This window comes from Centruroides sculpturatus, unplaced genomic scaffold, assembly GCF_000671375.1.
Source record: "Centruroides sculpturatus isolate CEXI.00-Female unplaced genomic scaffold, Cexi_2.0 scaffold1353, whole genome shotgun sequence".
Classification (NCBI taxonomy): Eukaryota; Metazoa; Arthropoda; class Arachnida; order Scorpiones; family Buthidae; genus Centruroides; species Centruroides sculpturatus.
Window position 1 is genome coordinate 39,559 of NW_019385772.1, and position 27,308 is coordinate 66,866.

The following is a 27,308-nucleotide window of genomic DNA, read 5'->3' on the forward strand; positions in this document are numbered from 1 at the left end:
ATTCCTATAAAACTACAAAAAAATATACGTATTTTGGAAATGTTGAGTCGGATTAGTTTAGAATCGATTAATTTTATGGAAGAAAACCTTTCAATCAGCCGTAGTCCGTAAACTTGACACGTGTCGGGCTGAGATTGAACGACTTGTAAGAAATCGGATTCCTAATAAATTGGAACGTATCTATATCTTATAGGGGGGTCGACTGTATTCCAAAATAAAACAAAAACTCACATAGTTAAGATATTTTATGTTCTATGGATCCTATGTTTTTCTAAAATACAGATGCTACTTTCTTCTGTGTTTTTTCATTTCTGGTTACATTTTAAAATATTTACATATAGGGATTTGAGAAGCTAATATTGTTTCAGTTAACTAATATAAATAGAATTTATTATTTTTAAACTGAAAATTTTAATATACTTAGTTATCAGCCAGTTTCTGGATTGAAAGCACAAAGAGAAACTGTTAAATCTGTTGTTAAGTTTTCTTCCAAGAAATCAATGAAACGATTTGGTAAGTACAAATTAAAATAATGTATAAAATATTTAAAGAAAATTATTATTTAAATAATTATATTAATAGAACTATTATTTAAATAAATTATATAAAAATAAAAGAAAATACTTATATATAATAATGAAATTCTTAATTGAAAATTAAATTACATATAAAAAAAAAAGCATGGATCTGTGCAGTTGGAAAACTGAATACTTAGAGATTTTAAAACTTAATGATAAAAGTTTATTTATTGAGTATTTTGACATCAAGATTCTAATTTCTTTGTTAGGCTTTGTATATTGATGCTACTTTGTGATAGTTGCTGTTTGTTTTTGACCTTAAAAATTCAATACTTCTAAGTAACATATATCCTAGACAATCTAAAGTAACAACTTCTCAAACTTTGTGCTCATGGATCAGTATATTTTCATTCCATTCCCTTGTGGACAAGTATTTTTGTAAAATTAACTAAATATAATTGTAAAATGGAAAGAATGGAATTCAAATGAGTTTTTTATTTTAATATTTAGGCTGAATTAGTAAGAAAAATACAATAACAAAACTTGGTTATAATCATTTAGAAAAAATGTTGTTGTTTTATGTGCTGTTTTCAAGTAATTTTCCATGCTGATTTTGATCACCAGTCAGCCCTAGCACTAAGTGTTTAAATCATAAAGAAAAATTAAAGTAACAAAACAACGTGTTTTTGAAAGACTTTTAAAAGCATTTTTAAATAGTTTTATTAACATAATATATATTTTGAAATTTTACGTGGAATCTCATCATAACAAAGCAATAATCTGTTTGATGACTGGCATTAATCTGCTGACCATAGTTTGAGTAGTATTGATCTAAACAACTCAAAAATGTTCATGACAAAGATGATTTACTTGAAGAGTAAACTTGTGACATTGTAAACTGTTTTTATGCCTTTTGCTGGAAAACAAATCAAGCTTATTCTAACTAAGGCATATTATATGTTGATTTTATTCATTTATTTTATGTTAGTTCTCCTATGAACCTATGTTTTGAATATTTGATGAAAGTTTATTTATTTTCTCAAACTTAATCTATCCCAGTATTAAATCAGTTGTTCTGTTTCTTAATGATAATGTGGATGAACAAAGGTTCTGCTAATAGGCCCCATGGTCTGGAAGTAGTAATACAGGCTAGTTCTGCTCATTTTGAATGCTGCTTGATAAAAAATTATGATTAAACAAGGTGCTTTATTAACATAGCACACTGAACATGTTAATTATTATTTTACATCATCCTGAATAATCAAAAAGCATATTATTTGAAAAGAGCATTTTCAGATACTATTTGAAAGTCAGTACTTGAACTTCAATATTTTGTAGTTCACAAACTCCTATTAGACTTGCACTGTTTATCAAAAGTCACTTTTGACCAATGGTGTTTTGTATTTCTATCAAAAAAAAAAAGGTGACAACAACAGATATGGACTTTTAACAATCTGCCATTTTGAAAATGTACATAGCATGCTTCCTCTTATTTTTTCAATTTTACTTTATTAGAAGGATGTAAGAAACAATTGTGACCAACCAGGGACTCACTAGTATGTCCCAGTCAAGAGTTACAAGCATTTGTTTTGAGGGCTTATCAGAAATGTCTACCAGTCCTTCAGGTGGGCCCCTTGTTATATCTATAGTTAAGCTGGAGTAAACTTAAGAAGTAAGAAATAGTACATAACATGTGGCTTCAAGTTCATGCATGTAGGGGCTTTGAGGAGTTTAATCCCTCCCATTTGGAAAGAATTAAAAAATTAAATAAAATTAAACAGTATATTGTATATAACTTAAAAATAATTTTGTACCCATTCAATTCCTCCTTAGTTTATTGTATTGTGTTATTCTATATACCTATATTGTAAAAGTTAGTAAACTGTTATGAAAAAATATTTTTTTCTTTTAAATTCAATCCTTTTAAAAATTGTGGGATGGGCTTGTGTAGCTTATATAATATTTTTTAAGCCAGCATAAGAAATGTTATTTAAATTGGATCCACTGTCCACTATAAAATTTCTATATATTCAAATTCTTTTTTGAGGTATAACGATTTGAATACATCTTCAAATTTTCAAATTTTACTTAAAAATTCTTTAAATTCTTTTTGTGTTGTTTGTTCACAGTACATAACCTTATCTATCTATTTCATTGTTCTATTGCTATTAGTTGTATCTAAGAATCTCTTTTACTTAAGCCTAGTGTTGCCAGTGGTGATATTCAGCGGGTTCGCACAGGTTCGGCCGAACCCGTTGTTAACATTTTAAAAGTTTTCCGAACCTTGTTAAACACACGTAACGTTTCTCAGTGGTTTTGTTTCTTTTAAAAAATATATTAAAATATACGTATTATACTCTGTAACACTACTAAACTAGAGCCTTTTACCCCTTTCACCTTGGTGAGACCTCCCTCGACCGTTTCAATCTCGACTGAAACGAGGTTCAATCGCGATCGGCTCAAGAGAGTTCCTGAAACTAGATCCAGTCATAAGAGAGATCACACAATCCCACGAGTGCGAGAAAAACAAGATGGCTGCGGAACACGTGTTGGGCTATCGACAGCGAAATAAAAAAGATACTGTATTTCGAGAGACGATGACATCTTCTATTATTACGTATATCGCAAGAAAAACTATTGTATTTATTTCTAACCAAAACTTCCATTTTGTTTGTTGGTGTTTGTGACTTACCGCGTAGTTATGTCAGTTTTATCATCGTGTGTAATATATGTCTTTTTTTTTTAGGTTAATGTTACCTTAGGTTCCAAGATGGCGGCGCTACGGTTAGGTTCGTTTCGTTTCCGTTAGATTAGCTATATTTTTAGTAGACGTTTCCTTTTTTTTTTTATTTTGTTCAAGAACTACTGTGAATCAATAATTAGTGACGTTTGGCACTTGGCAGCTCCCCTCCGGGAGGAGTCCGTCTGAACCACGAACAGTCGAAAGCGCGGCTATCTTGGAACCTAAGGTAACATTAACCCTGTTTTATTTATATGGGTATCTTAAGGTCAGTTTTTGTGCTAATGTTGCTAATGCACCATTTGAGCAAAAAAAAAATTGTTAAGGAAAAATTTTCTGTTAGCGAACCCTTTGTTAAATATTTCGAATATCACCACTGAGTGTTGCCACCTTTTCAAAATCGCTGACCCGGACAGCGGGTCAGGTTTGTTCGAACAGAAGTTCCTGACACATGCACAATGTCCTTTTACAATGCAAAGAATAATGTGCTAGATAACTTAGCCCATAGACATGTACATACGATTGTATATGCAAAATAAAAAAAAAGGTCTACAGATTGCGCGCCACATGTAAACAGACAAACATGGCAGAATTGCAGATGAGTTTCAGTGAGTGTGAGTTCTTTCGCTGTTAAAATAGTATAAATTTGTAAAAATATTTGCAAGAACTTTATTTCATTGTAATTTCATAATTTCTACGAAATTCCCATACAAAATTGATAGTTCACCTGAACTGTCTAGGTGAAAACTGGATGGGTGGTAACACTACTTAAGCCATTTCTAATATATATTTTTTTTCTACATTCTTCCAATCTTCTATAATGTTGTGAATAACTATAATGTTGTCATCTTGTTTTTTAATTCAAATAAATTTGTGTATCTTTAGAAAGTATACAATAAAAAATTACTGGGTAATTTCATATTTTAATCAGCTTGAATAAATTTATTTATTTTATTATTGTGAAGAAGTCAAAGAAAAGATATTGTAACTTAAGTTTAAAAATAAAAGTATTGTGGTCTGAAGACCACGTGTTCTGTTGCGTAACTGGCTCGTAACCAGCTCCTTGGGTGGGCCACAGGATAAAGAAAGGATGGGCATTCTCAACTACAACCGAAAAAAAAACCAGATCAAGGAGGGAGAGAGGGAGATTGCGATTGCTCAATGGAAGAAGCATGACTTTAGGGGAAAAAAGAAAAAAAAGAGAGAAGAGGTGTAGACAAGAGAGTCACAAGTTTCTTCTTATTTGTGTGTTGTGTCCTTTGTTTTAGTCTTTTATAGGACAGAAGTGATTGGAAGGACTAAAGTAAACTTTAAGTTCCTTGCATTGGAGTCATAGAGTGTGTGATTTATTTCTTTGAAGTTTCTTTTTGTTTTGTTTCTGCATGGGAAATACTCTAAAGATTGATTACTTCCCACAGTATTGGTTTTCTGGAATATAAGTTAGAAAACAAAACAATTGTCATTATTCTCTAACTTAAGTAATATGATGATATGATATTAAAATACAAAAAGATATTTATTTATTTTAATAGAAAATATTTTTTATTCAGTTTGATCTCTTTAATAGTAAATAATAGTTTAAGTTTAGGTATAAGATAATTAATAGTGTGGCATTTCTCATAGTTCTTTAAATTTGAAATATACGAAATTACCAACAAACCAGCAATAATTCACTTCAAAAATGAACGTTTTCTACCGTCTTCAATGGTCATCAGGCTCAATTCCAAGAGTTCGAAAAATTTTTTGAATTCTTGGAATTGAACCTGATGATGACTGTTGAAGACTGTAGAAAACGTTCGTTTTTGAAGTGAATTATTGCTGGTTTGTTGGTAATTTCATAGTTATTTTGTTAATTCTTACACCAGTAGTGTTGGTATGATGGATGATTGTTTGAAATATAATATGCTTTTTCAAAAAATCCCAAAGAAATTTAAAATTCTGATATTGGGTATTTGTAGAATGATATTTATTTTCTTTTCTCTCCAAAAACATTTAATTTGGAGAAAAATAAATCTGAATATAAATATGATATTTGATTACTGATAAAAATTTAATGAAAATTTGATTTTTCTTGAAAAGATAAGTTTTTATTCAATTTTATTATTTTATATGTTAAAATATTTTAAAAAGATTAAATTAGTTATCAAATATTCAATATATCTCAATTACTTACCAAGTTATATTTTTGCAGCATTAATTCTTCATATTTTAGCAAAGATATATCATTTGATCCAAACAAATACATATTCTACAAAAAGGTAAGTAGGAACAATAATTCTATCATTAAAATTTATAAAGTTAAAAATAAATAAATATTATAAATTTTATAAATAATTTTGAATAATAATAGATTTATTTAAAGTCATATTTTATCATTTTTAATGAAGTCTTAAAATCTTGATAGGAATCAATAAATCATAATTTAGTATATTGATAGTTACACTCAGTTTCTATGACTGATTAACCATATTGTATATTAATACAATATGGTTCCAAATTATGGGAACAAACTTCAGAAGTGGATTCCTGGCAGGACAAAGAACAAAAGTGATCTTATTATCATGTGGCTAGAAATGCACTACTGCTGAGATAAATGATACCATATGTATCTTAGCCAGAATCACAGTAGATGCTCAAAGAATCCTTTGTGGATCTCAATGCAATGCTCATACATCACCTCATAGTATAACCATGGTACAACTATGTGATGTTCCAGCCATTCTCATTTGCTTTTCTGTATGTGAATATCATGTCTCTTGTTCCCATTAGGAATAATGAGTTATTCTCACAGTACTACACCACACATTTGACCACAGACCTGTTCAGCAAATAGACAACATTTTGCATACTTCCACTTTCACTGCTATGTGTAAGGATCCCTGCGATATGGTTTATGGTCCCAATATCAATCTACCAAGAAGTGGGCAACACTCTTTTAGTGAAAGAGTACAGACCATTTAGGATGACACTATGGGGGTATAGATACTGAGGCATGAACTCCATTACAGTAGGAAACTGGAGAGAGATAGAGATCAAGTTTTTATAAAATCTTCTGCAATGTTGTCCAAGGTACACAAAATTCAATCTAAGGGTATGTCATACATATCTAAGGATACATCCTGCATGGTAGTGTTCAGTAATTGTGGGGGAAAGAATCTTTGTAAGTGCTTCCAACTCATGAGCAACCTCTGTCCAGAGTGGATGCATATTGTCTACAGAATAACAGAGAGATGGCTTCGTCAAATGCTTGTTATGGAAAATATGACAAGCATTAAAAAGGTAAATCTGAAAGGTAAATGTTATCACTAACCAGATACACAACAAATAAAAAGAATCTTTTTAGAATAAGTTAAAAAAAGTTTTATTTTCAAAATCTTACATTTACAAAAGCAGAAATTATTAAATTACTTAAAAATTATTAATTAAAGTATATACAACATATATACATAATTTCTATATACACACTATATACACAATTGGTATTCTGTTTTCATTCATCTACAAAATTAGCCATTTTCTTCTTTGAAAGTGCAAGAAGTGGAAGTCACAATCAAACTTGCTGGTAACTACTTTTTTCATGTGCATGTAGAAGCATCATCTGGTGGTCGCTGCACACTAAATGCGGTTACTCTGGATATGCAGATTTGCTTGTACCAGTTTGTCTACTCTGCTTGGTAGCACATTCAGACTTGCAGTTGCTGGATGCTGCCATGTAGGACATACCAAAAGGATTTTAGTCCTTGTAAGAAGTGAATAGTCCCTCCTTCAAGAATTTGATGATGTTACCAGACCATGATGTGGCGATGAAAAGGGGAAAGATGGAAACTATATCCCTTGTTGAGACGATTTGAGATGCCTCAGATTACTGGATCTCCAGGTGGACAGGTGAAGGGTTTATGTTGAACTTTGATCCAGAGGCAAGACAAAACAGCACAGAGAAAGTCCAATAAATTATAACTCACAACTGCTGGGGTCCCAACAAGTCAGTGACTGATATGACTTATCAGAAGGCCTGTCTTACTTTTTCCTGATATAAGGAAAACCATTACAAACCTATTTGAATCTATGTCAATAGCCATCCAAAATGTTAGAAAAACTTATCAGGCTTATTAGCCATAAAGTGGGTGGAGTGACATTTTGTTTTTGAAGGAAGAAGATGCTTATCTGTTATGATATATGGACTGGGGACATAGCAGTTCTGAGAATTTTTTATGATTGTATCCCAAATTTCAAAGGCTATGGCAAACTTGTCTATTTGCAGATGACAAAATAACGTTTGTCAGATATCAAAACAAACATATTTCATTAATCCATAACTGGTTTCTACTCATAGTTTCTTGAAAGAATGGATGTCTCTACTTAATTGACTAAAGACTGTCATAGTCAAATTTGATACTTCCATAAACACCTGTAGCTAAGACTATAGACAGAAAATATTGTAGCTTTGGTAAAGAAACATTCCAGTTTTTTCATTGAATTGGCTTCTAACAAAGTTCACCGTGCAGGTTTGTATATGGCAAAGGAATGCTTTACCATTCCTTCACTGAAAATCAGTTTGAAGATTTTTACTAGTTTTCTGGCTGCTGTGCTCCTATTTGCATAGCTGGACTCAATTTCAGATTTACAATTGAATAGGTGCTCTTTGACTTGAATTTTCAGGTTTTACAATTTCCCAAACAGTCCCATCTTTAGTGAGTGGAGTAGTTTACTTTCAAATTTGAAAGTTGCTTGTACCAAAAGAAGAAATTTCACATTCTTCTTCTGGTACACTGATTTGACATAGAAGGTTCAGGAGATGGCAAAAAAATCTTATTATTTTCCATCAACTTTTAATATTTAAAAAAAAATATAATTATTTTCTCGAAATATAGCATTTTAAATTGTTTTTTGCTGATTGCTCTACTAAGAAATACTGTCTTCATTGTTTGAGAGAAATATTTTAACCTTCATAAATAATTTTGTAAAATGTGATGGAACAAGTCTATTCAAAAATATGGAAATAAAACAAATTTTATTTTATTAAGAGATGATCAAAACTAAAATGATGAAATTCCTAACATTGCAATAAAAGCAATTATTTGTATATAGTCATCGACTGTTACATGCATCATACCAATGTTTAACAAAATCACATGTAGTTTTCAAACCTATTCGATGTTTTCTTAACCCTTAACCCATGTGGTAAAAAAAATTATGCAACCCACCTCATAGGTTGCAAATTTTTTTTACCTCATGGATAAGCACACAACTTTTGTTACAATTTGTATAATTCAGAAAAGGAAGAAAAAGAAAAATATAATCATAAAATACTTTTTACACTTTATTTAATGCACTAGAAATATAAAGTAAATTTTAAAAAATATATTAGGATTAAAAAAAATCTTTAACTTTTAGAGTACTAATAACACTTCAAAAAGTAAGGCACATAATTAAATATACTTCTACACACTAAAGGCACTGTATGGCCTCCATTCCAATATTTTTGGGAACTGAACATTATTCATAAGTTAATAAAAGAAGAAACAATCTATTTCATGTTGTTTTCTTTCATATGCAAGGGCCAGAAGAATGGTGAGATCCAAGAAGCTTGGCTGGTCCAGTTATTCCCGGAAGATGCATAATGATATTGTGCTTTCGAGTTCTAATGGTTCTAGAAGGTGCATTTTTGAACCACTTAAAATTATTTTTGCCACAAAAATAATCTTTTGCTTTTTGTGGATTGATGCCACGGTGCCTCAAATTCTGATGTGGATTCATGGTCACTAATGAAATCTTAAGGATTTTCATCATCATCTTTACCACTGAAAATGCTTTCTTTATCCAAGATATATCTTGGTTAAAGATATTTATAAAAACCATGATCATTGACTGCTGTTTTGATGTCATATATGCCACCTTCACAAAACTATTAGACTAAAGAAAATATTTACATAACCCATGAGGTGGAGTCAGGATGACCCCAAAACAAAAAATTTAAACTTGTTGTAAAAAAAATATGGAACGACAGTGGAACACATACGTTCTGATGACTCAAGTACAACTAACTTGAAGGTACCTTGAGTCTCCACCACTGGCACTGGCGGACAGATTAGTAGAAGCCAGTCAAAGTTTTACTGGGGTCACAGTGTCCCCATCTCATGGGTTAAGGATTAAGTCAACCTGAGCATCACTAGGTATGTTAGTGAGTATAAAACAAATTTAAATATTAATCAAACATTTTCAATAATAAAATCTTCAGTAATTTCTTGATATTAGCATATTTGGGATGATTAAAATTAAATAAAATATTTTATCTAATCATTTAATTTTTTAACTAAATAAATTTTAAGTTGAGCTTGCAATGATGATGCAAAATATGCTTTGTTTTTCTATCAACATTGTAAATATTTTTATAAATAAATTAATGTAATTTATGTAAATATTTGTTTTATCTCTAAATGTATAATTCTATATTTAATACAATTGTTATTTTGTTGGAATAGAGAGATTTATTACCAAAATATCAATTTATTTGGTTCACAAAATACATTAAATACAATTATCGATGATATTTCATGTTTATTGAAAGTTCCAAGAAATCAGCTTCATATAGTAAGTAAATGTTGCTAGATATTTTAAAACTATACTGGTAATAAAAAATAAAATAAATTATTTTAATATTCATATATTATATTTTTAATTTATTTTTTAGGTTGAGTTATTTTATAATGTTTTTGATTCTGATAATGTAGTCATTGTCAAAATCAGATTGTCAGAAACATTTTGATCACATGTTCCTGCATAAAAAGAAAAATAATCATTTTTATGTTGTGCTAAGTTTCAAATGGAGAATGAAAGATATGTCTGATTCAAAGAATTTTTTAGCTTGAGGAGAAAAAGCTCTAGAAGTCAGGGGATTTGGAATTAGTGATTTGGGTTAGACAGAATTGTAGTAGTAGTATAGTTTCTTTTGTTGTAGTAACATGTATCTTGGCACTCCTTCTCCCTCAGAAATTAAAGGAGCTTGCCTTAAGAATCTCAAGTGGTGACTACATATCATATTAATTGTGCAGACATATTCATATACCTTTGTCTTCATTGTGTTAACTGTTGAATAAAGGTATACAAATATGTCTGTGCAATTAATATGACGTGTAGTCACCATTTCTGAAGGATGAGGAATGCCAAGATGCATGTTACTACAATACTAGAGTAAAAGTACTACTTGTACAGAATGTACAGTGACTGATGCATATCTCACTCATCAGGCTGTGGATCCAGTGAGCTCTGATGAAGCAATATGGCCATTTCCATGATTATGTTGTTAATACCATTCTTACTACTCATCTGTATTAACCCAAGCACTGTTTGTTTTTGCCATCTTGTTAGGTTGTCAGAATTCCAGTAAAAGTTTATTAAACTGCATCAATTGTGGCTATGAGCAGGGCTGGCCCGAGGGAGTGTGAACGATGTGAGTGCACAAGGCCCCATGTTTCTGAAGGCCCTGTGCTGTTGACTGATTTTGCAAAATCAAAATGGTTTCATTTTCTTTATTATTATTATTAGTTTTTTAATCTGAATATACATAAATTTGAATATTATCATGCAATTAGTGCACATTTTATGTCAACCAATCCAAGGCAAGGTTGGGTGCTTTGAGTCACTCACTATGCTTGCAGATTGCAATTTGAAAAATTGCTTGCGCTTGCAAAGAGAAATTGTTAACTATCAAACAGGACACCCTTTTGACCCGCATCTCAGAGATGTATGTAAACGTGACATCGAGATTGTTTGTATATCAACCAACGTTGTAAAGGAACGTTGGTTGCAACGTTTCACCTATTTTTCTGATTTTAGGGACCCCCATTCCAAATTTTTAGTAATATCAATTTAAAATACAGTAGAGCATCAATTATCCAACCCCCAATTAACCATCGCATCGGTTATCCGACCGTTCTAGTCGGCAAATTTCAAATGTCCGCTAGTGATGTGGCACTACAATATTTGGGTATGTCTTGGCTACTTTAATAATATTTTTGTTAAATTTTTGCGTGTTTTAGCTGGCAACACTGACTCGACCATTGAAGGGAGGCCAGTATTTAAACGAGACTTAATTTTCTAATTATGAGTGGTTGTTTGTTTTGTGAGCAATAAAATAATTTAAAAATAATTTTTAACGATACAATAGCGATGATTATTATTTTAAAAAAAATTTTNACTAAAGGTATTTTTTGAAATTATATAAATTAGAAAATAAAGAAAAAAATTTATTTTAGCAAAACAATTTCTTTTGATAGAAAAGCAACATACTCTTATTGGTTTTTCTTTTTTAATGCTAACCGTACACTTATAACTTTTTTTCAGATATATTTAAGTTTCTCTCTGATCAAAAAAATACTGTTTACATGTTCAATTGAAACTGTCCCACATCTTATAATTTATAACTGTTACGGAAAGATCTGGCAACACCAGAGGGAGAGCGGCATGTGCAAGACAGACGGCCCTGGTTAATGTATGCGACTGGAGATCGTCTGGTCCAAGTATAACCCTGAATAAAGTATTCAGAGTAAGTGTTTGTATTCCTGTCTTACGGGGGGTCTTAAGTGCGTCACGAACAGCGTGTAAACACAAAGCAAACCATATAAAACATGGTGACAGCGGATAATTAAGCCAGTAAAGGAAACGAGGCTTAANATGAAAATTCAACACGAAGTTGGTTAATAGCGATATACTAATATACTAATTACATGGGATATACTAATATACTATACTAATAATGTATTTTTTTCCTTCTTTTCAGTTATCTGATTTTTTCAGTTATCCGACCAACCTGAGTCCCCAATTGAGTCAGATAATCGATGCTCTACTGTAATTTAGAGAAACAAATTAGAACAAAAAAATTTCAATTAATTGTTATAAATTTCACAATGTGTGAAAGAAAAGATGAGGGGGATGACTGTTGTTTCCCCATTTTTCAATGATGATATATGATTGATGATATGCTATCTGTTACGGTAAGATCTGGCAACACCAGAGAGAGCGCGGCACGTGCAAGACAGACGGCCATGTTTAATGTATGCGAGTGTAGATGGCCTCCATTCCAATATTTTTGGGAACTGAACATTATTCATAAGTTAATAAAAGAAGAAACAATCTATTTCATGTTGTTTTCTTTCATATGCAAGGGCCAGAAGAATGGTGAGATCCAAGAAGCTTGGCTGGTCCAGTTATTCCCGGAAGATGCATAATGATATTGTGCTTTCGAGTTCTAATGGTTCTAGAAGGTGCATTTTTGAACCACTTAAAATTATTTTTGCCACAAAAATAATCTTTTGCTTTTTGTGGATTGATGCCACGGTGCCTCAAATTCTGATGTGGATTCATGGTCACTAATGAAATCTTAAGGATTTTCATCATCATCTTTACCACTGAAAATGCTTTCTTTATCCAAGATATATCTTGGTTAAAGATATTTATAAAAACCATGATCATTGACTGCTGTTTTGATGTCATATATGCCACCTTCACAAAACTATTAGACTAAAGAAAATATTTACATAACCCATGAGGTGGAGTCAGGATGACCCCAAAACAAAAAATTTAAACTTGTTGTAAAAAAAATATGGAACGACAGTGGAACACATACGTTCTGATGACTCAAGTACAACTAACTTGAAGGTACCTTGAGTCTCCACCACTGGCACTGGCGGACAGATTAGTAGAAGCCAGTCAAAGTTTTACTGGGGTCACAGTGTCCCCATCTCATGGGTTAAGGATTAAGTCAACCTGAGCATCACTAGGTATGTTAGTGAGTATAAAACAAATTTAAATATTAATCAAACATTTTCAATAATAAAATCTTCAGTAATTTCTTGATATTAGCATATTTGGGATGATTAAAATTAAATAAAATATTTTATCTAATCATTTAATTTTTTAACTAAATAAATTTTAAGTTGAGCTTGCAATGATGATGCAAAATATGCTTTGTTTTTCTATCAACATTGTAAATATTTTTATAAATAAATTAATGTAATTTATGTAAATATNTTGTGCTGAATGAAGTCACACATGAACACTGGGAAGAAGTAATTGAAATAAATGGGAATCCTACTAAAATAAAATTAGATACTGGAGCGGACACTAATGTTATTTCTTGGACGTATTTGAAGCAGTGGACCAATTCTCCAAAGATAAAACAGACTAAGGTCAAAGCCTATACCTTCACAAGTGAGAGAATACTGATCGTCGGTGAATGTCACCTCCAACTCAAGTCTGGAAGCCATGAAACCACGAGCAAATTCCTTGTTGTCAGGACACGTGGGTTACCTCTATTGACTTGAGATGCATGCAAAAAGCTAAACCTAATTAAAAGGATAAATTCTATTACACTGGAACTTAACCCAGAAAATATTTTGGAATCCTATTCCAGTGTGTTTGAGGGAAGTGGCAAACTTAAACATGAGGTTATAATCAAATTAAATCAAAATGCAATTCCAAAACTTGTCCCTCCTAGAAGGATCCCAGAAGCTTTAAAAACAGAAGTTAAACAAGAATTAGAGGATCTGGTTAGAAAAGGAATCTTAAAAAAGACAGAAAAAAATTCTAGTTGGCTCCACCCAATGGTTATTGTTAAAAAGAAACAAGGAAAATTACGCCTGTTTATGGATCCACGTGAACTAAATAAATACATTATTAGAGATAATTATCAGATACCATCGGCAACAGAACTGTTATCAAGCATTCCAAAAGCTAGATATTATACAGTTATGGATGCTAAATCAGCCTTCTTTCAGCTACCGGTAGAAGAACAATCACAAAAACTGTTGATAATGAATACACCTTTCGGAAAATATAAATTTACAAGATTGCCGTTTGGAATCACAACAGCATCAGAGCATTCTCAAAGAGCATTGACACAATACTTTCAGATATTGAAGGCATTTACACATATATGGATGATGTTCTAATCTATGGTGACACATTAAGAGAGCATAATTAAAAACTGATAAAAGTATTAAAAAGAGCAGAAACTCATGGTCTTAAATTTGAAAAAAGCAAGATCCAATTGGCACAAAGGCAAGTCACCTTTGTAAGGCACATAATAGGACCAGACGGTATAAAACCAGAAGAATCAAAACTTATTGCCATTCAACAATTAAAAGAACCAGAAAATCAAAAAGCACTGCAAAGATTCTTGGGATTAGTTAACTATTTAGGCAAATTTATACCTAATTTATCAAATCTCACACACAATCTTAGGCAGCTGCTCAGGAAAAATATTGAATGGACATGGACAGAAGAGGCAAGAAGGGATTTTAATTACATAAAGAAAATTCTAACGCAGACTCAAACGTTAGCACAATTTGATACAAACAAAATTATAACCCTACATACAGATGCCAGTCAACATGCTCTAGGAGCAGCAATTACACAGGAAGGAAAACCCTTAGCTTTTTCATCATCATCTTTGAATGATACACAATAAAACTATTCCCAAATCGAAAAGAAACTACTCGCCTTATATTATGGATGTAAAAAATTTGATCACCTGCTACTTGCAAGATTGTTTGTAGCATATACTGATCACCAACCATTAATCACACTAATTAAAAAACCATTAAGTACATTGTCTCCTTGACTGCAGAGATTAATGCTAAAGTTATTGGCTTACGACTTCAAGTTATACTACAAGCCGGGAAGAGATAATCTCATTGCAGATATTCTTTCAAGGGACATAAGGCATCTTACACCCAATTTCTCAACACCAGACCTAGATGAACAAGTATTGAATAAGAACAGTTGGTATGAAAATCACAGACACCAAATTCATAGAATTAGCTGAAAACACAAGACAAGATCAAAGTCTGCAGACTGTAAAGAAATACTTATCAGAAGGATGGCCGGTACATAAAAAGTCTATCCCATCAAACATCAAACCCTACTACGATTTTAAAGAAGACCTATACCTATGGAAGAATATTATATGTAAAGGACCTGCCATAATAATTCCAGAGAAACAAAGAACCAGAGTTCTACAGCAAATTCATGCTGCACATCTAGGAATCAACGCTTCACTCAGCAGAGTGAGGAATAAGGTATACTGGCCAGGAATGAATCATGACATAGAAAAAGTAGTAAAATCTTGTAGACAATGTCAAAGATTTCGACCAGCTCAGACAAAAGAACCTCTGATACCCCACAGAATTCCTACATATCCATGGCAAGAAGCAACAGCGGATATTTTCTATTTGGCCAGCAGTCCATATTTGCTAATTGTGGATAGATACAGTGCCTATCCAGAAATTTATAAAATGCCATCGACTGATGCTTCCAAAGTTATTCCCAAGTTCAAAGAAACTTTTTCGCGATTTGGAAGTCCAGAAATATTAATGACTGATAATGGTCCCCCATTCTCGTCAGTAGCTTTTAATCACTTCTGTGACAAATGGAGCATTAGGCATAGTACATCTAGTCCTCGATATCCCCAGAGCAATGGCCACATAGAATGACATGTGCAAACAATAATAAACATACTTAAAAAGACAACAGAAGTCAAGAATAAACATACTTAAAAAGACAACAGAAGGTCAAGATCAGTATTTGGCTTTGCAAAACTGGAGAAACACTCCTAGGAACTCGTTACCATCACCAGCTCAGCTGTGCATGGGAAGGAACATAAGGTCAACACTTCCATGCAAATCATCCCATTATCACCAATGCCAATTTCGTAGAGAGGATATCCAACAACAACTGGAGCAGAACCAGAACAAGATGTCAATGTATTATGACAGAGGTGGTGTTCCCCTCAATCTGTTGAGACAGTCAACACAAGTTTTAGTGCATACAGGAAAAGAATGGTCTCTGGCAACCCCTCGATGTGGGTTCCTGTCCGTGGTGAGGGGACCTCCCAGAGATGGTTTAGTAACTCATCTTTACCATCCCTGGGATCTGAACGCCCACCCACGCGTTTGCTGTGCGTGGTGTCTCGTATGCCAGAAAGGGGGATCCTGGTAGTTGAGGGGCAACATAACATCCCCAACACACTGCTTTGGCCCCTGCTTCGGATAAACGGGAGGCTCAAATCAGGCTGCATTTGGGTCAATCGGCTGGACGTTGAGTCATTCTTGACCTCGGCTTGGAGTCAACCGATCGAAGCAGACCGGGCGAACACGTCAGTCTAGATGTGCTCTTCTTGACTGCATTGTGAGGGTATAGCTTCTGGGAAACCCTGGTGTGACGTTCTATGGGAATCTCTCATGTGACGGCATCCCCTTGTTGGGCCCCATGGTAGGTGGGGTCACTGGGAGCTGAATTCATATTACATAATCATGGATCATCCAAAAACAAAAACTACAGACAATTATACACGAAAACAAATCATTTCCAGTCAGCCAACCTACTTCATAGTCCATTCTACTGGACAAACACCTCTGTCAAAATGTTCTCCTTTTCTGATCCAGAAATTGTTTGAATCTACAGTTGGAAATTTGAAAAAAATACAAAAATTGAGGTCAGGAGATCTGCTTCTAGAAACGGCCTCACCTGAACAGTCTGCAAAACTTTTGGCAATTAAGACATTCGGAGATATAGAAGTAATTGTCACCCCACATGGAAGCTTAAACTCATCTCGTGGTGTGATATCGGAGGTTGATCTAATGTCTGAAGAAGAGACAGATAATCAGATTGGCCTGTCAGACCAAGGTGTGACTGCCGTTCAATGCATCTCCATTCGTCGAGATGGCAAGTTGATCCCAACCAAACATCTTATCCTCACATTTAACAAGCCGATATTACCAACTTCCATTACTGCAGGATACCTGCGCTGTCCAGTTTGTCCGTACATTCCAAATCCGCTGCGTTGTTTTAAATGCCAGCGATTTGGACATTCTCAAACATCCTGTCGAGGGAAGAACATATGTGCACAGTGTGGAGTTAAGGTCACCAGAGTACTGAGTGTACCACTACTCCATGCTGTGTGAATTGCAAAGACGCACATCTCGCCTACTCCTGCAAATGCCCTGCATGGCAGACAGAAAAAGAAATCCAGCGTGTAAAAACAGTAAACAACTTACCTTACTTAGAGGCCCGTCGTATGGTCACTTCAAGTGCACCACTAAAACAAAAGACATTTGCTACTGCTTTGAAATCCACAAAGATATGTGGAGTTCAAAGACATTTTGAACTCCACATATTACAACCGACATTTCCGTTTTCCCAAAAGAATCTCTCACTCGGCATGCGAAATGTTTACTGATTCCATCAAAAGAAACACCAGAAAAGGAGAGTATAAAACCAAAAACACCCCTTCCTGAAACAGGGGTAATAACAAGAAACCTGGGTTCAAAAAAGGCTAGTAAGAACCCACTAAACAAGCAGAGAGTGAAAGTGGCTCTCTCTAAATGTAAAAAATCAGAAGCCCACTCTATGAGTGAGTTTTCTGATATTTCTGATGAAGAGACTAACCAGGAGGTGACAAAACCCACATCACCTCCAAAAGAAAAACCCCTGTTAGATTAAAGAGAGATACTCTCACAAAGAATGTTGCCTCAAACACAATGGGTTATAAAATAACCCAATGGAACTGTTGTGTTTTCCACAACAACTTCTCTGACATTAAACACTTGACATCATCTACCCATTCTCTCTGCATGGCACTCCAGGAAACCCATCTAAACCCTGGAGAAAATATTTCTTTAAAAAGATTCGATCCTATCGCAAGGATGATGATAGCCACAACCGTGCCAGTGGAGGTGTGGCTATTCAGGTTTCCAATCAAATACCATCTTTGCTGGTACAAATAACCACTGATTTACAAGCTGTGGCAGTCTGAATTTCTATTGGAGTAACTGTCACAGTTTGACATCTGGTGGCAAGTATATAAAACAGAGTTAATGATGATGAATTGGACGCATTAGTTGAACAGCTGCCAACTTCATTTTTTTTACTGCGTGACTTCAATGGCCATAATTCTATGTGGGGCAGTCTCGACATCAATCGTCGAGGCAGAGCCATTGAGAGATTTATCGGCAACCAGGAAATATATTTATTTAATACTGGAGAAGTGACATATACTTCCATGCCCCAACAAGGACATTCACTGCAATTGATCCTTCATTAGCGAGTCCAAACCTGTTTTCAGCATTTATATAGGAGGTTGGATCTAATCCATTCTCTAATTACAACTTCCCAATATTTCTAAAATACCAAGGCAGAGAAAGCTGTGAAACAGCCCGTCCACCACGCTGGAAACTTGAAACAGCAGATTGGTCTGCATTCTCCTCTTTGGCTAACATTACTGAGGAAACAGTCAATGATGCAGTTGAGGTTGTCACTTCTAGTATCATTCAGGCAGCGGAAAAAACAATGGGGAAAACATTAACTAGATATCCAAAACATCCTAAACCATGGTGGAACCAGAATTGTGAGGCAGCATTTAAGCACAAAAGAAAGCATGGGGATTTTTTAGAAGATGCCCCAGTGCTGAATATTTGATAGCTATTCAAAAAGCAAAGGCAAATGCCAGAAAAATAAGAAGGCAAAGCGAAAGGGATTCTTGGAGGAAGTATGTTTCTAGCATAACATCTTCCACTAGCTCAAAAGCAGTCTGGGATAAAATTTACAAAATTAATGGGAAATATGCTTCTCATTTTCTGTCCATGCTGGAAAATAATGGCACAATAATCAGTGATATACATTGTATTGCTGATACATTGGGTGAAACTTTTTCCTTGTCATTCAGCAACATAATGTGTTCAAGGGATTTTCAAGCTTACAAAGTGCAAAAGGAAAAGCAACATTGAAACTTTTATTTTTCATCTGATGAGGAATATAATGTGCTATTCACTAGAATCGAATTACAAACAGTGATTTCTCACGTGGGGAATAGTGCTGTAGGCCCGGATAAAATCCACTACAGCATGATTAAAAATCTGTCAAACACTTCCCTTTGTAATCTCCTGCATCTGTTTAACAGAATATGGACAGAACATACTTTTCCTGACTCTTGGAGACTATCAATTATTATCCCTATTCCAAAACTCGGTAAAGACCGCAAGAATCTCTCTAATTACAGACCAATCTCTCTGATAAGTTGCCTGTGTAAACTCTTTGAGAGAATGGTAATCAGACGTTTGATGTTTCTTTTAGAGGAAAAGAACTACTTTTCACCACATCAGAGTGGATTTTGTAGGAACAGAAGTATTACGGATAATCTAGTAAAACTTAAAACATTCATACGCAAAGCGTTTGTTAGACGACAACAATTAGTGTCTGTATTCTTTGATATAGAGAAGGCCTATGATCGCTGCTGGCATTACAGAATACTTTGTGATCTACATGAATTCGGATTGCGGGGTAAATTGCCAGTTTTTATAAAAAACTTCCTGCAGAATCAAAGATTTCAAGTTAGGATGGGCAACACTCTATCTAGGTCTTTTGACCAAGAAGAAGGTGTTTTTCAAGGATGTATTTTGAGTGTGACTTTGTTCCTAATTAAAATTAATAGCATAGCTAACTGCCTTTCTCCCAGTGTGAAACACTCTTTGTATGTGGATGACTTTCAGATCTCCTGCCAGTCTAGCAACATGAGTTTTATTGAGAGACAACTGCAAACCTTCCTAAATCGCATAGAAAAATGGTGCAAGACCAATGGTTTTAGTTTCAACGTAGAGAAGACCTCGTGCATTCACTTTTGCCGAAGGCGTGGTTTGCACCTGGACCCCGAAATGTATTTAAATGGGGTTAAAATTCTAATTGTGAATGACGCTAAGTTTTTAGGTGTTTGTTTTGATCAAAAACTGACATTTTTCCCACAATTACACAACTTGAAGAGTAGATGTTTAAAATCTCTAAACCTTTTAAAGGTATTATGCTGCTCATTTTGGGGAGCAGACAAAGTTTCTATGCTCAGGATTTATAGGGCTGTTGTCCACTCTAAGCTGGACTATGGATGCATTGTCTATGGCTCTGCGCGAGAATCTACTCTTCAGTTGCTGTATCCAATCCATCATCAAGCTTTGCATTTGTGCAGTGGGGCATTCCGAACTTCCCCTGTCCAAAGTTTGTATATGGATGTTTATGATCTTTCACTGTCTCTCAGAAGAGAACAGTTGTCTCTTTTTTATTATTTAAAACAGAAATCTCATACTAAACTTTCAGTTGATTGTACAGTATCAGATACTCAGCTGAAAAGGTTATTTGAAGCTCGCCCAAGTAGTTTTCCTACATTCTTCATAAGAATGGAGAATGTCAGCAGCACGATCGACCTGAACATAAGCAACGTTTCACAGGCCGAGATCGATAGTATGCCAGCCTGGTCTACTCCTGCGATAAATGTTGACTTTAGCTTAAAGCAGTTTCCTAAGGAATCCACGCCAGACTACGTCTATAGACAGCACTTTGCAGAAATCTAACACAATGACAGGAATTTAATTCCCATTTACACTGATGGTTCTAAATCGGACGATTATGTTGGCTCAGCCTTTGTCTGCCAGGATGAAATCATGTCAGAGCAAATTACATCGAATTCATCTATTTTTACTGCAGAGCTGCATGCTATCCACTTTGCCTTAAACTATGTAATCAGAAAAGGTCATCGTCGCTGCGTCATTTACACTGACTCAGTTAGTGCACTTCAGGCTTTGATCTCGTGTGTACCTAGTTCTCACTCTATAGTGATTAAAATTCGTAAATTGTTTTGCCATCTTCTTGCAAGGAATTTTTCTATAAAATTTTGTTGGGTCCCAGGTCATGTTGGTATACGAGGAAATGAAGAAGCAGATGCAGCAGCAAAATCAGCTAGTCCTTCACAGCATACGATGCGTATTGAAGGAGGTGATTTCAAGCTAGTCATTAAAAAACGACTAGCAGAGAGATGGCAAAATGTGTGGAACGCACAAGTCCACAATAAACTGCATGAGATCAAACCTACGATAGAAAATTGGACACACAAGAAATTTAATAACCTGAGATCTGAAGTTATTATTACTCGTTTGAGAATTGGATATACTTCGGTTGACTCATTAATACCTTTTGAAGGGTGATGAGCAGCCAGTATGCCAGTATTGCAACTATCCTCTTACTGTAAAACACATACTGCTCGATTGCTTTGTTTTTGAGATCAGGCGTAGACAGCATTTTGGAAATGCAAGTTTTAAACAGATTCTGGGTATGAGGCCGAATATTTATGATATATTAAACTTTTTAAAAGTCACTAATTTGTGTAAAGAAATTTAATTATTTATTTATTTATATATCTATTTATTTATTTTTTAGCCTTTTGTTTGTTCTTGTTTGTTGTTAATATGTATATATTTGATTTTTGTTGGTGTTGCTGTTATTTATTTATTTATTTTTGTCATATGTTTGTTATTTGTGATGTTTATAATTATTTACCATTTGTTATGGCGCAGCTTAGCCTATATGGCTCTTGTGCCAAAAAACCAATACCAATACCAACCAACTAATTGTCTCTGGCAACTGTTGTAAAACCTTTAAATGAACCCAGATCATACTTAATAGAAGATTCACACGATCAAACACACAGTACCGAAGAATCAGAGTGCATCTGAAACCGAATCACAGCCTCAGAAAAGCACCTCAAGAGAAAGGTGAAGAGAAACAAGAAAATGGAAAGGAAGAAACTGAGGAAAAGGAAGAACACTCTTTGTATGTGGATGACTTTCAGATCTCCTTCAAACTTTGACACGAAAAACTGGATCAGGAAGAATCATTAAAGCTCCTGTTCGACTCAATTTGGAAATATGTATTTATTTAAGTTTTATGTGTTTAGTCATTTCATTTGCCAAAAAAAAAGGAACATGTTACAGAAAGATTTGGGAACACCAAAGGGAGAGCGGCATGTGGAAGACAGACGGCCCTGGTTAATGTATGCGAATGGAGATCGTTTGGTCAAAGTATAACCCTGAATAAAGTATTCAGAGTAAGTGTTTGTATTTCTGTCTTACGGGGGGTCATAAGTGCATCACGAACGGCGTGTAAACACAAAGCAAACCATATAAAATAATAACGTTTCATTGTACTTTGTTTTGCATTGTCCTACTCTTCCCTACATATATTGTACTTACTTACCTATACTGATGTATGCGATAGGCGAAAATGACTTTTAAATTCTTTGTCAGAGTACATAGATACTACGTCTGAAACATAATTTTCAATTCGAATCCTTTTTCTTTTCCTGTTTGGTTTTTCTTCTTCTTCTATAACTCCTACAGATATTAAAAAAATTTCATCCCTTTTTCTTTTTTCAAAATATTCATTTTTCATTACGTTGGTCTTATTAAATAAGTTTAAAAACAAATTTAGCGAAACGTACAAGTCCATATCATTCGCCATTTTTTTTTTACCTTTCTGGATATTCAACCAGTCAGCAGTCAGCATTCGTGTTCTCTCCAAAACGCCAGCAATACATCACTTCTGGCAGCGAAGCGCTTGCAGCGCACTGAGATTTTGAATACACCCATTTATTAGCCATTGTTTTGAAAACAGGTAATGAAGGTTCTCCCAGTTGATCAGTAATCACTTTTCGAGTTTCCCTTGGAACATGTATGTTTTTTTGTCTAATGCAAAGTCTATCATTTGAGAAATCTAGAAATAAATCTAAAAATACTATAAATAACTATAACTCATAAACTTACTGTCAACTCAAAAATGTAACATCGACTATGAGGTCGGGTGTGACGTACCTCAGCCACCTTTGCTCATGTGTATCTCCCGCTGACACCGGCAGACACACTAAACTCAACACTGCACCTCGCCCCCCACTCCCTTACCTCCAGCTACTGTGACAACAGGATTTGCATGGCAACAATAACATTAAATAATCTGCATTTAAAATCTCGGGTATGACATACCCGACCTCACTCACACCAGGTTAAACATTAAAATTTAAAATGATTGAAGATACAAAACATTTTTTTTACACAAATATTTTAAACATATCATAAAAAACAAATAAACAAATTCTTAGATTGTTGTCTCCACTCATTTAAGATTTAAATAACAAACTAAATCAACAACATCTTGACTTCTCCTATTGCAATTAGTTTACTTGATAAGATGATCCAAAGCTAAGTTGTTTGATATATTTGATTGACTTTATGAATGCATTTTTAATCTAGCAATTGATTAAAGTCATTTTAGTTCTTAGTATCTGTTTTTTGATTAACTGTAAGGCTAACTGTAATTCTTTAATGATTACTGTAATTCTTACTGTATTAGTTTGTATTGAACTTGTAATTTTGTTTATGTAGTTTAATGGCATTCATTTCTTTTTAGTTTCAATTTAGAAGTTGAATTCTTTCAAAAGAAATCTTACAGTAATATAAATGTTGGTGGTGATCATTTTTCATTTATCAAAAAGCATTGTCCTCAATTATAAGAATTTTGTTTTCACATACCATATTATGTTCTTTTAAATATTCTGCAGCCCTTTCTTCAGCAACTCCACCTATTTCTCCAATTAATATTATTCCTATAAGTATAAAGTTTTAAAATAAAAATTTATTTTANTTCACAGCATATAATGCCTATTGAAGGAGGTGATTTGAAGCTAGTTGTTAAAAAACGACTAGCAGAGCGATGGCAAAACATGTGGAATGCACAAATCCACAATAAACTACACGAGATCAAGCCGAATATAGAAAATTGGACACGTAATAAACAGTATGACAGGAGATCTGAAGTAATTCTTACTCGTTTGAGAATTGGGCATACTCGGTTGACTCATCTGTACCTTTTGAAGGGTGAAGATCAGCCATTATGCCAATATTGTAACTGTACTGTAAGTGTTAAACACATACTTTACAACTGCATTGCCTCTGAGAGGATACGTAGACAGCATTTTGGAAATGCAAGTTTTAAAGAGATTTTGGGCCAGAGGCCAAATCTTGATAAGATACTGAACTTTTTGAAAGTCGTAAATATTTATAAAGAAATTTAATTAATTATTTATATATTTATTTATTTATTTATTATATGCTTATATCTATTTTGTTGTTTTGTTTGTTTGTTTCTATTTACGTTTTTGTGTCATATTTATATTTTGTGTTATATATATTTAGTTTTGTTATATTTTACCTTTTGTCATGGTGCAGCATGGCCTAAAGGGCCCTTGCGCCAAAAAACCTTAACCAACCAACCGTAAAAACGTCACATTTTTATATATGTTCACCTGACGTTTCGATACGAAGAGCACCTCAACAAAGTTGTAAGTATTCGCTATACATCGGAAATGAGCCTAAAGTCAAAGAACTTTGTTTCAGATGAATTATACTAAATTATGCACCGATTTTTAAAAAGATAGACGATCAAGGAACTTGGATATATTCCACTCCCACGTCATTCATTTTGGCTATCAAGTGCTCCTCCAGACAACAAAGATCACCTTCGTTCCCTTCATTGATTAGTAAATTAAATAATACGAGGATAATATCCTTACCAAACGCCTGTGTAGGATATTTACTAGGTATTATTGTTACCTCTTATTTCCACATGCAATCTACCATTTTAACGGAAATTGCTCAGAGCTTAGTTGTACCTCCTATTGACCAAATCTTAAACACAACAGAAGTACAGCTTCTCCAAAAACAACTCTTAGAACCCCAAACTCAAACCTGGCTGTGAGATACCACCAACCTGGATATCCAAATAGCTGACAGAGCCAATAATGTAGTGAACTATGAATTGAATCATTTACTCTGTAACGCAACATAATGCGACAATATCTATGAATGCATCTTCTCTTAACACGATAATCGTTGGATGTGTTAGTACAGCTGCCATTAGCATATGTATTATTTCTACACTCTGTTATTACCTACGGAGAGGAAACTGTTCCATATATTTGTCGGAATCAACAAAGAAATCCCGAAGAAGAAACCACCTTTCAAAAGAATGAAGAAGCAAGTACATCCAACAAAAATACCGAGCTCCAGGTCATCCAAGGGGAAACTCCTCTACCTGACCGGACTACTTAACTGCAGTAGACGTTAAACCTATTTTACCCCTCCACTTAGTAAATGGAAGGGAAGAATAGTACGAACGTCGCCATCCATTCCACCTTTAAACAACAGGGATAGCTACGATAATCTTTTTGCTTTTTGTAATCATATAGGTGCATGCTCATTAATACATTAATATAGAAAGTAATGGACATTAAGACATTAGCTTTAGTTGAAAAAAAAGAGAAAAACACATTGAGAATCTTTCAGGATGGATCGTATAGAAGGAATAAACATCGAATCGAGGAGTGAGCTACAAGACTGTTGACAACGAAACGGCAGAGCACGCCTTTCTAGGAATGGTGGAAGAAGTGGCTGTAACTCAGAGAGAACAATGGAAGCCACTTCTCGTTATGGCCGTCTTACCGTGAGACCACATAATTAACTCTACAAAAGCTTATAAATTTAATATACAGCAATGATGGGTGTGGGTGATGAGTCATCGGAGGGAGGCTGGAAAAAAGGGAGAAGTGATGCCGGGGGGAATACACTTCCCTAGCACCGGAACTATTCGGAGCCGTCAACAGTGATACCGACCACCAAGAAGTAAACAGCATCCAATCCCCATTGCCTTCACTTTCTGCCTCAACCTCAACAACTTCAACTTCGGAGTTAGAAACCGAAGACTCCTCCCATACATCTCCACCACCAAAATGAATACGACGGTACAAGCACTATCACAGTTCATTGTAAATTTATAGTTCTAGTTATATAGATTCATAATCATTAAGTATTAATAAAGAATTTTTCCTTTTTATTATGTTGTACTCTGGAGATATTAATTCATACTTCCACATTCTTATTTAAAGAGAGAGCGAGAAAAAGAAATTTTCTTTTTTTGAAGAAACAATCCCGCTATGACACAATCTCGTTCCTCCTCCTCTCTCCCCACTAATCTTCAGGAAGCTTTTCTTATCTTCATTGCCAGTCAATGCGAACACCTGGAGAATATTGAGGAATCAACTAGTCTCAATCCTGATGTACGACTTAACTTTTTCGTGATTCTCCCGAGTTCCGTCACTTCCCGAATACTTCGACTTATATTAGGAACTCTTGAACCTTCACCATTATCACACAGTCAAAATCAGAATCAGGAACATGTTCCCTTAGAACATGCCTCCCTAGCTCTTTATCTGAAAATTGAGGGACAATGTTCCGTCGGCAGGAATACTTTTCCCCGTCGGACAAGATTACCTCTTACTCCAGCTTCACGGACTTCATCCTATCCTGTACGATATACACTGACAGGGAGATGCTGAAACTAAAATGATTCTTTACATTTTTCCTATTAGGCAATATGATTTGCAAATTACCAAATGTTCATCTAATGTTATTAGTGTTATCATCATTAGTAGTATTATTGTAGGGGGCGTTCTAGCCTGCGGAGGTGTTGGTGACTTTTTTGCCGAGCTTTTGTGGCGACGTTAGACATTCAATTTTTACAACAGAATATTAAGTATAGAACTGAAATAAGTAGTTTAAATGTTTCATTAACTCGAATAATAAGTTTTATTTTACTAATGATTGCTGGCATTGAGTTAAATCCCGGCTCTTATCCTCGATCTCCTCCAATACCAAGTCAAGCAGTTATGCAAAAAAGGGGACGATGGAGACCATGTAGAGAGCATATAAGAGATATAGAAGAAAATACTCAGACAAGCGAAATGTCGGGAGAGGAATACTTAATTGAGGAACATTCCAAGAATATTACTGATATCTCGAGATATGCTACAATAAGACTTTTTCGAACCGGAAGAAGATTTACTAACAAAGACTGTTGATACATCACCAAACGATCGCCTAAATATCGGGCTATAATACGGCTAATTAAATGATTGGAATATAGTAATTCTTTTCGGGCCAGTTCTTTTATTCCAGAAGATTCTAAATTTATTTATTGATTTATTTATTTAATTTTAATTATTAATTTACTTAAGAGATGGCGCCTAACGTCTACCTCTAGTGTCAAATTACTTTATTCCAATCATTTAATTAGCCATATTATAGCCCGATATTTAGGCGATCGTTTGGTGATGTATTTACTACTCG

General features: G+C 34.2%; 3 protein-coding genes across 3 annotated transcripts in view; all 3 read left to right on the forward strand.

Moving 5' to 3' along the window:
* LOC111642016 (meiotic recombination protein SPO11-like) overlaps positions 1-11,301 on the forward strand; it is a 20,214-nt gene extending 8,913 nt beyond the window's left edge. Inside the window, exons 3-5 of the mRNA XM_023388272.1 lie at positions 425-513; positions 5,450-5,516; positions 9,741-11,301. Coding sequence (XP_023244040.1) covers positions 425-513; positions 5,450-5,516; positions 9,741-9,867 — 283 coding nt within the window. The 3' untranslated portion in view covers positions 9,868-11,301. The remainder of the gene's footprint in view (positions 1-424; positions 514-5,449; positions 5,517-9,740) is intronic.
* A 1,992-nt stretch (positions 11,302-13,293) lies between these two features.
* LOC111642017 (uncharacterized protein K02A2.6-like) lies at positions 13,294-15,811 on the forward strand. Its single transcript, XM_023388273.1, has one exon. It carries the CDS (start codon positions 15,045-15,047, stop codon positions 15,747-15,749), a length of 705 nt encoding a protein of 234 aa, XP_023244041.1. The 5' UTR covers positions 13,294-15,044; the 3' UTR covers positions 15,750-15,811.
* A 757-nt stretch (positions 15,812-16,568) lies between these two features.
* On the forward strand, positions 16,569-17,219 carry LOC111642018. Its single transcript, XM_023388275.1, has one exon. It carries the CDS (start codon positions 16,569-16,571, stop codon positions 17,217-17,219), a length of 651 nt encoding a protein of 216 aa, XP_023244043.1.
* Positions 17,220-27,308: the final 10,089 nt, after the last annotated feature.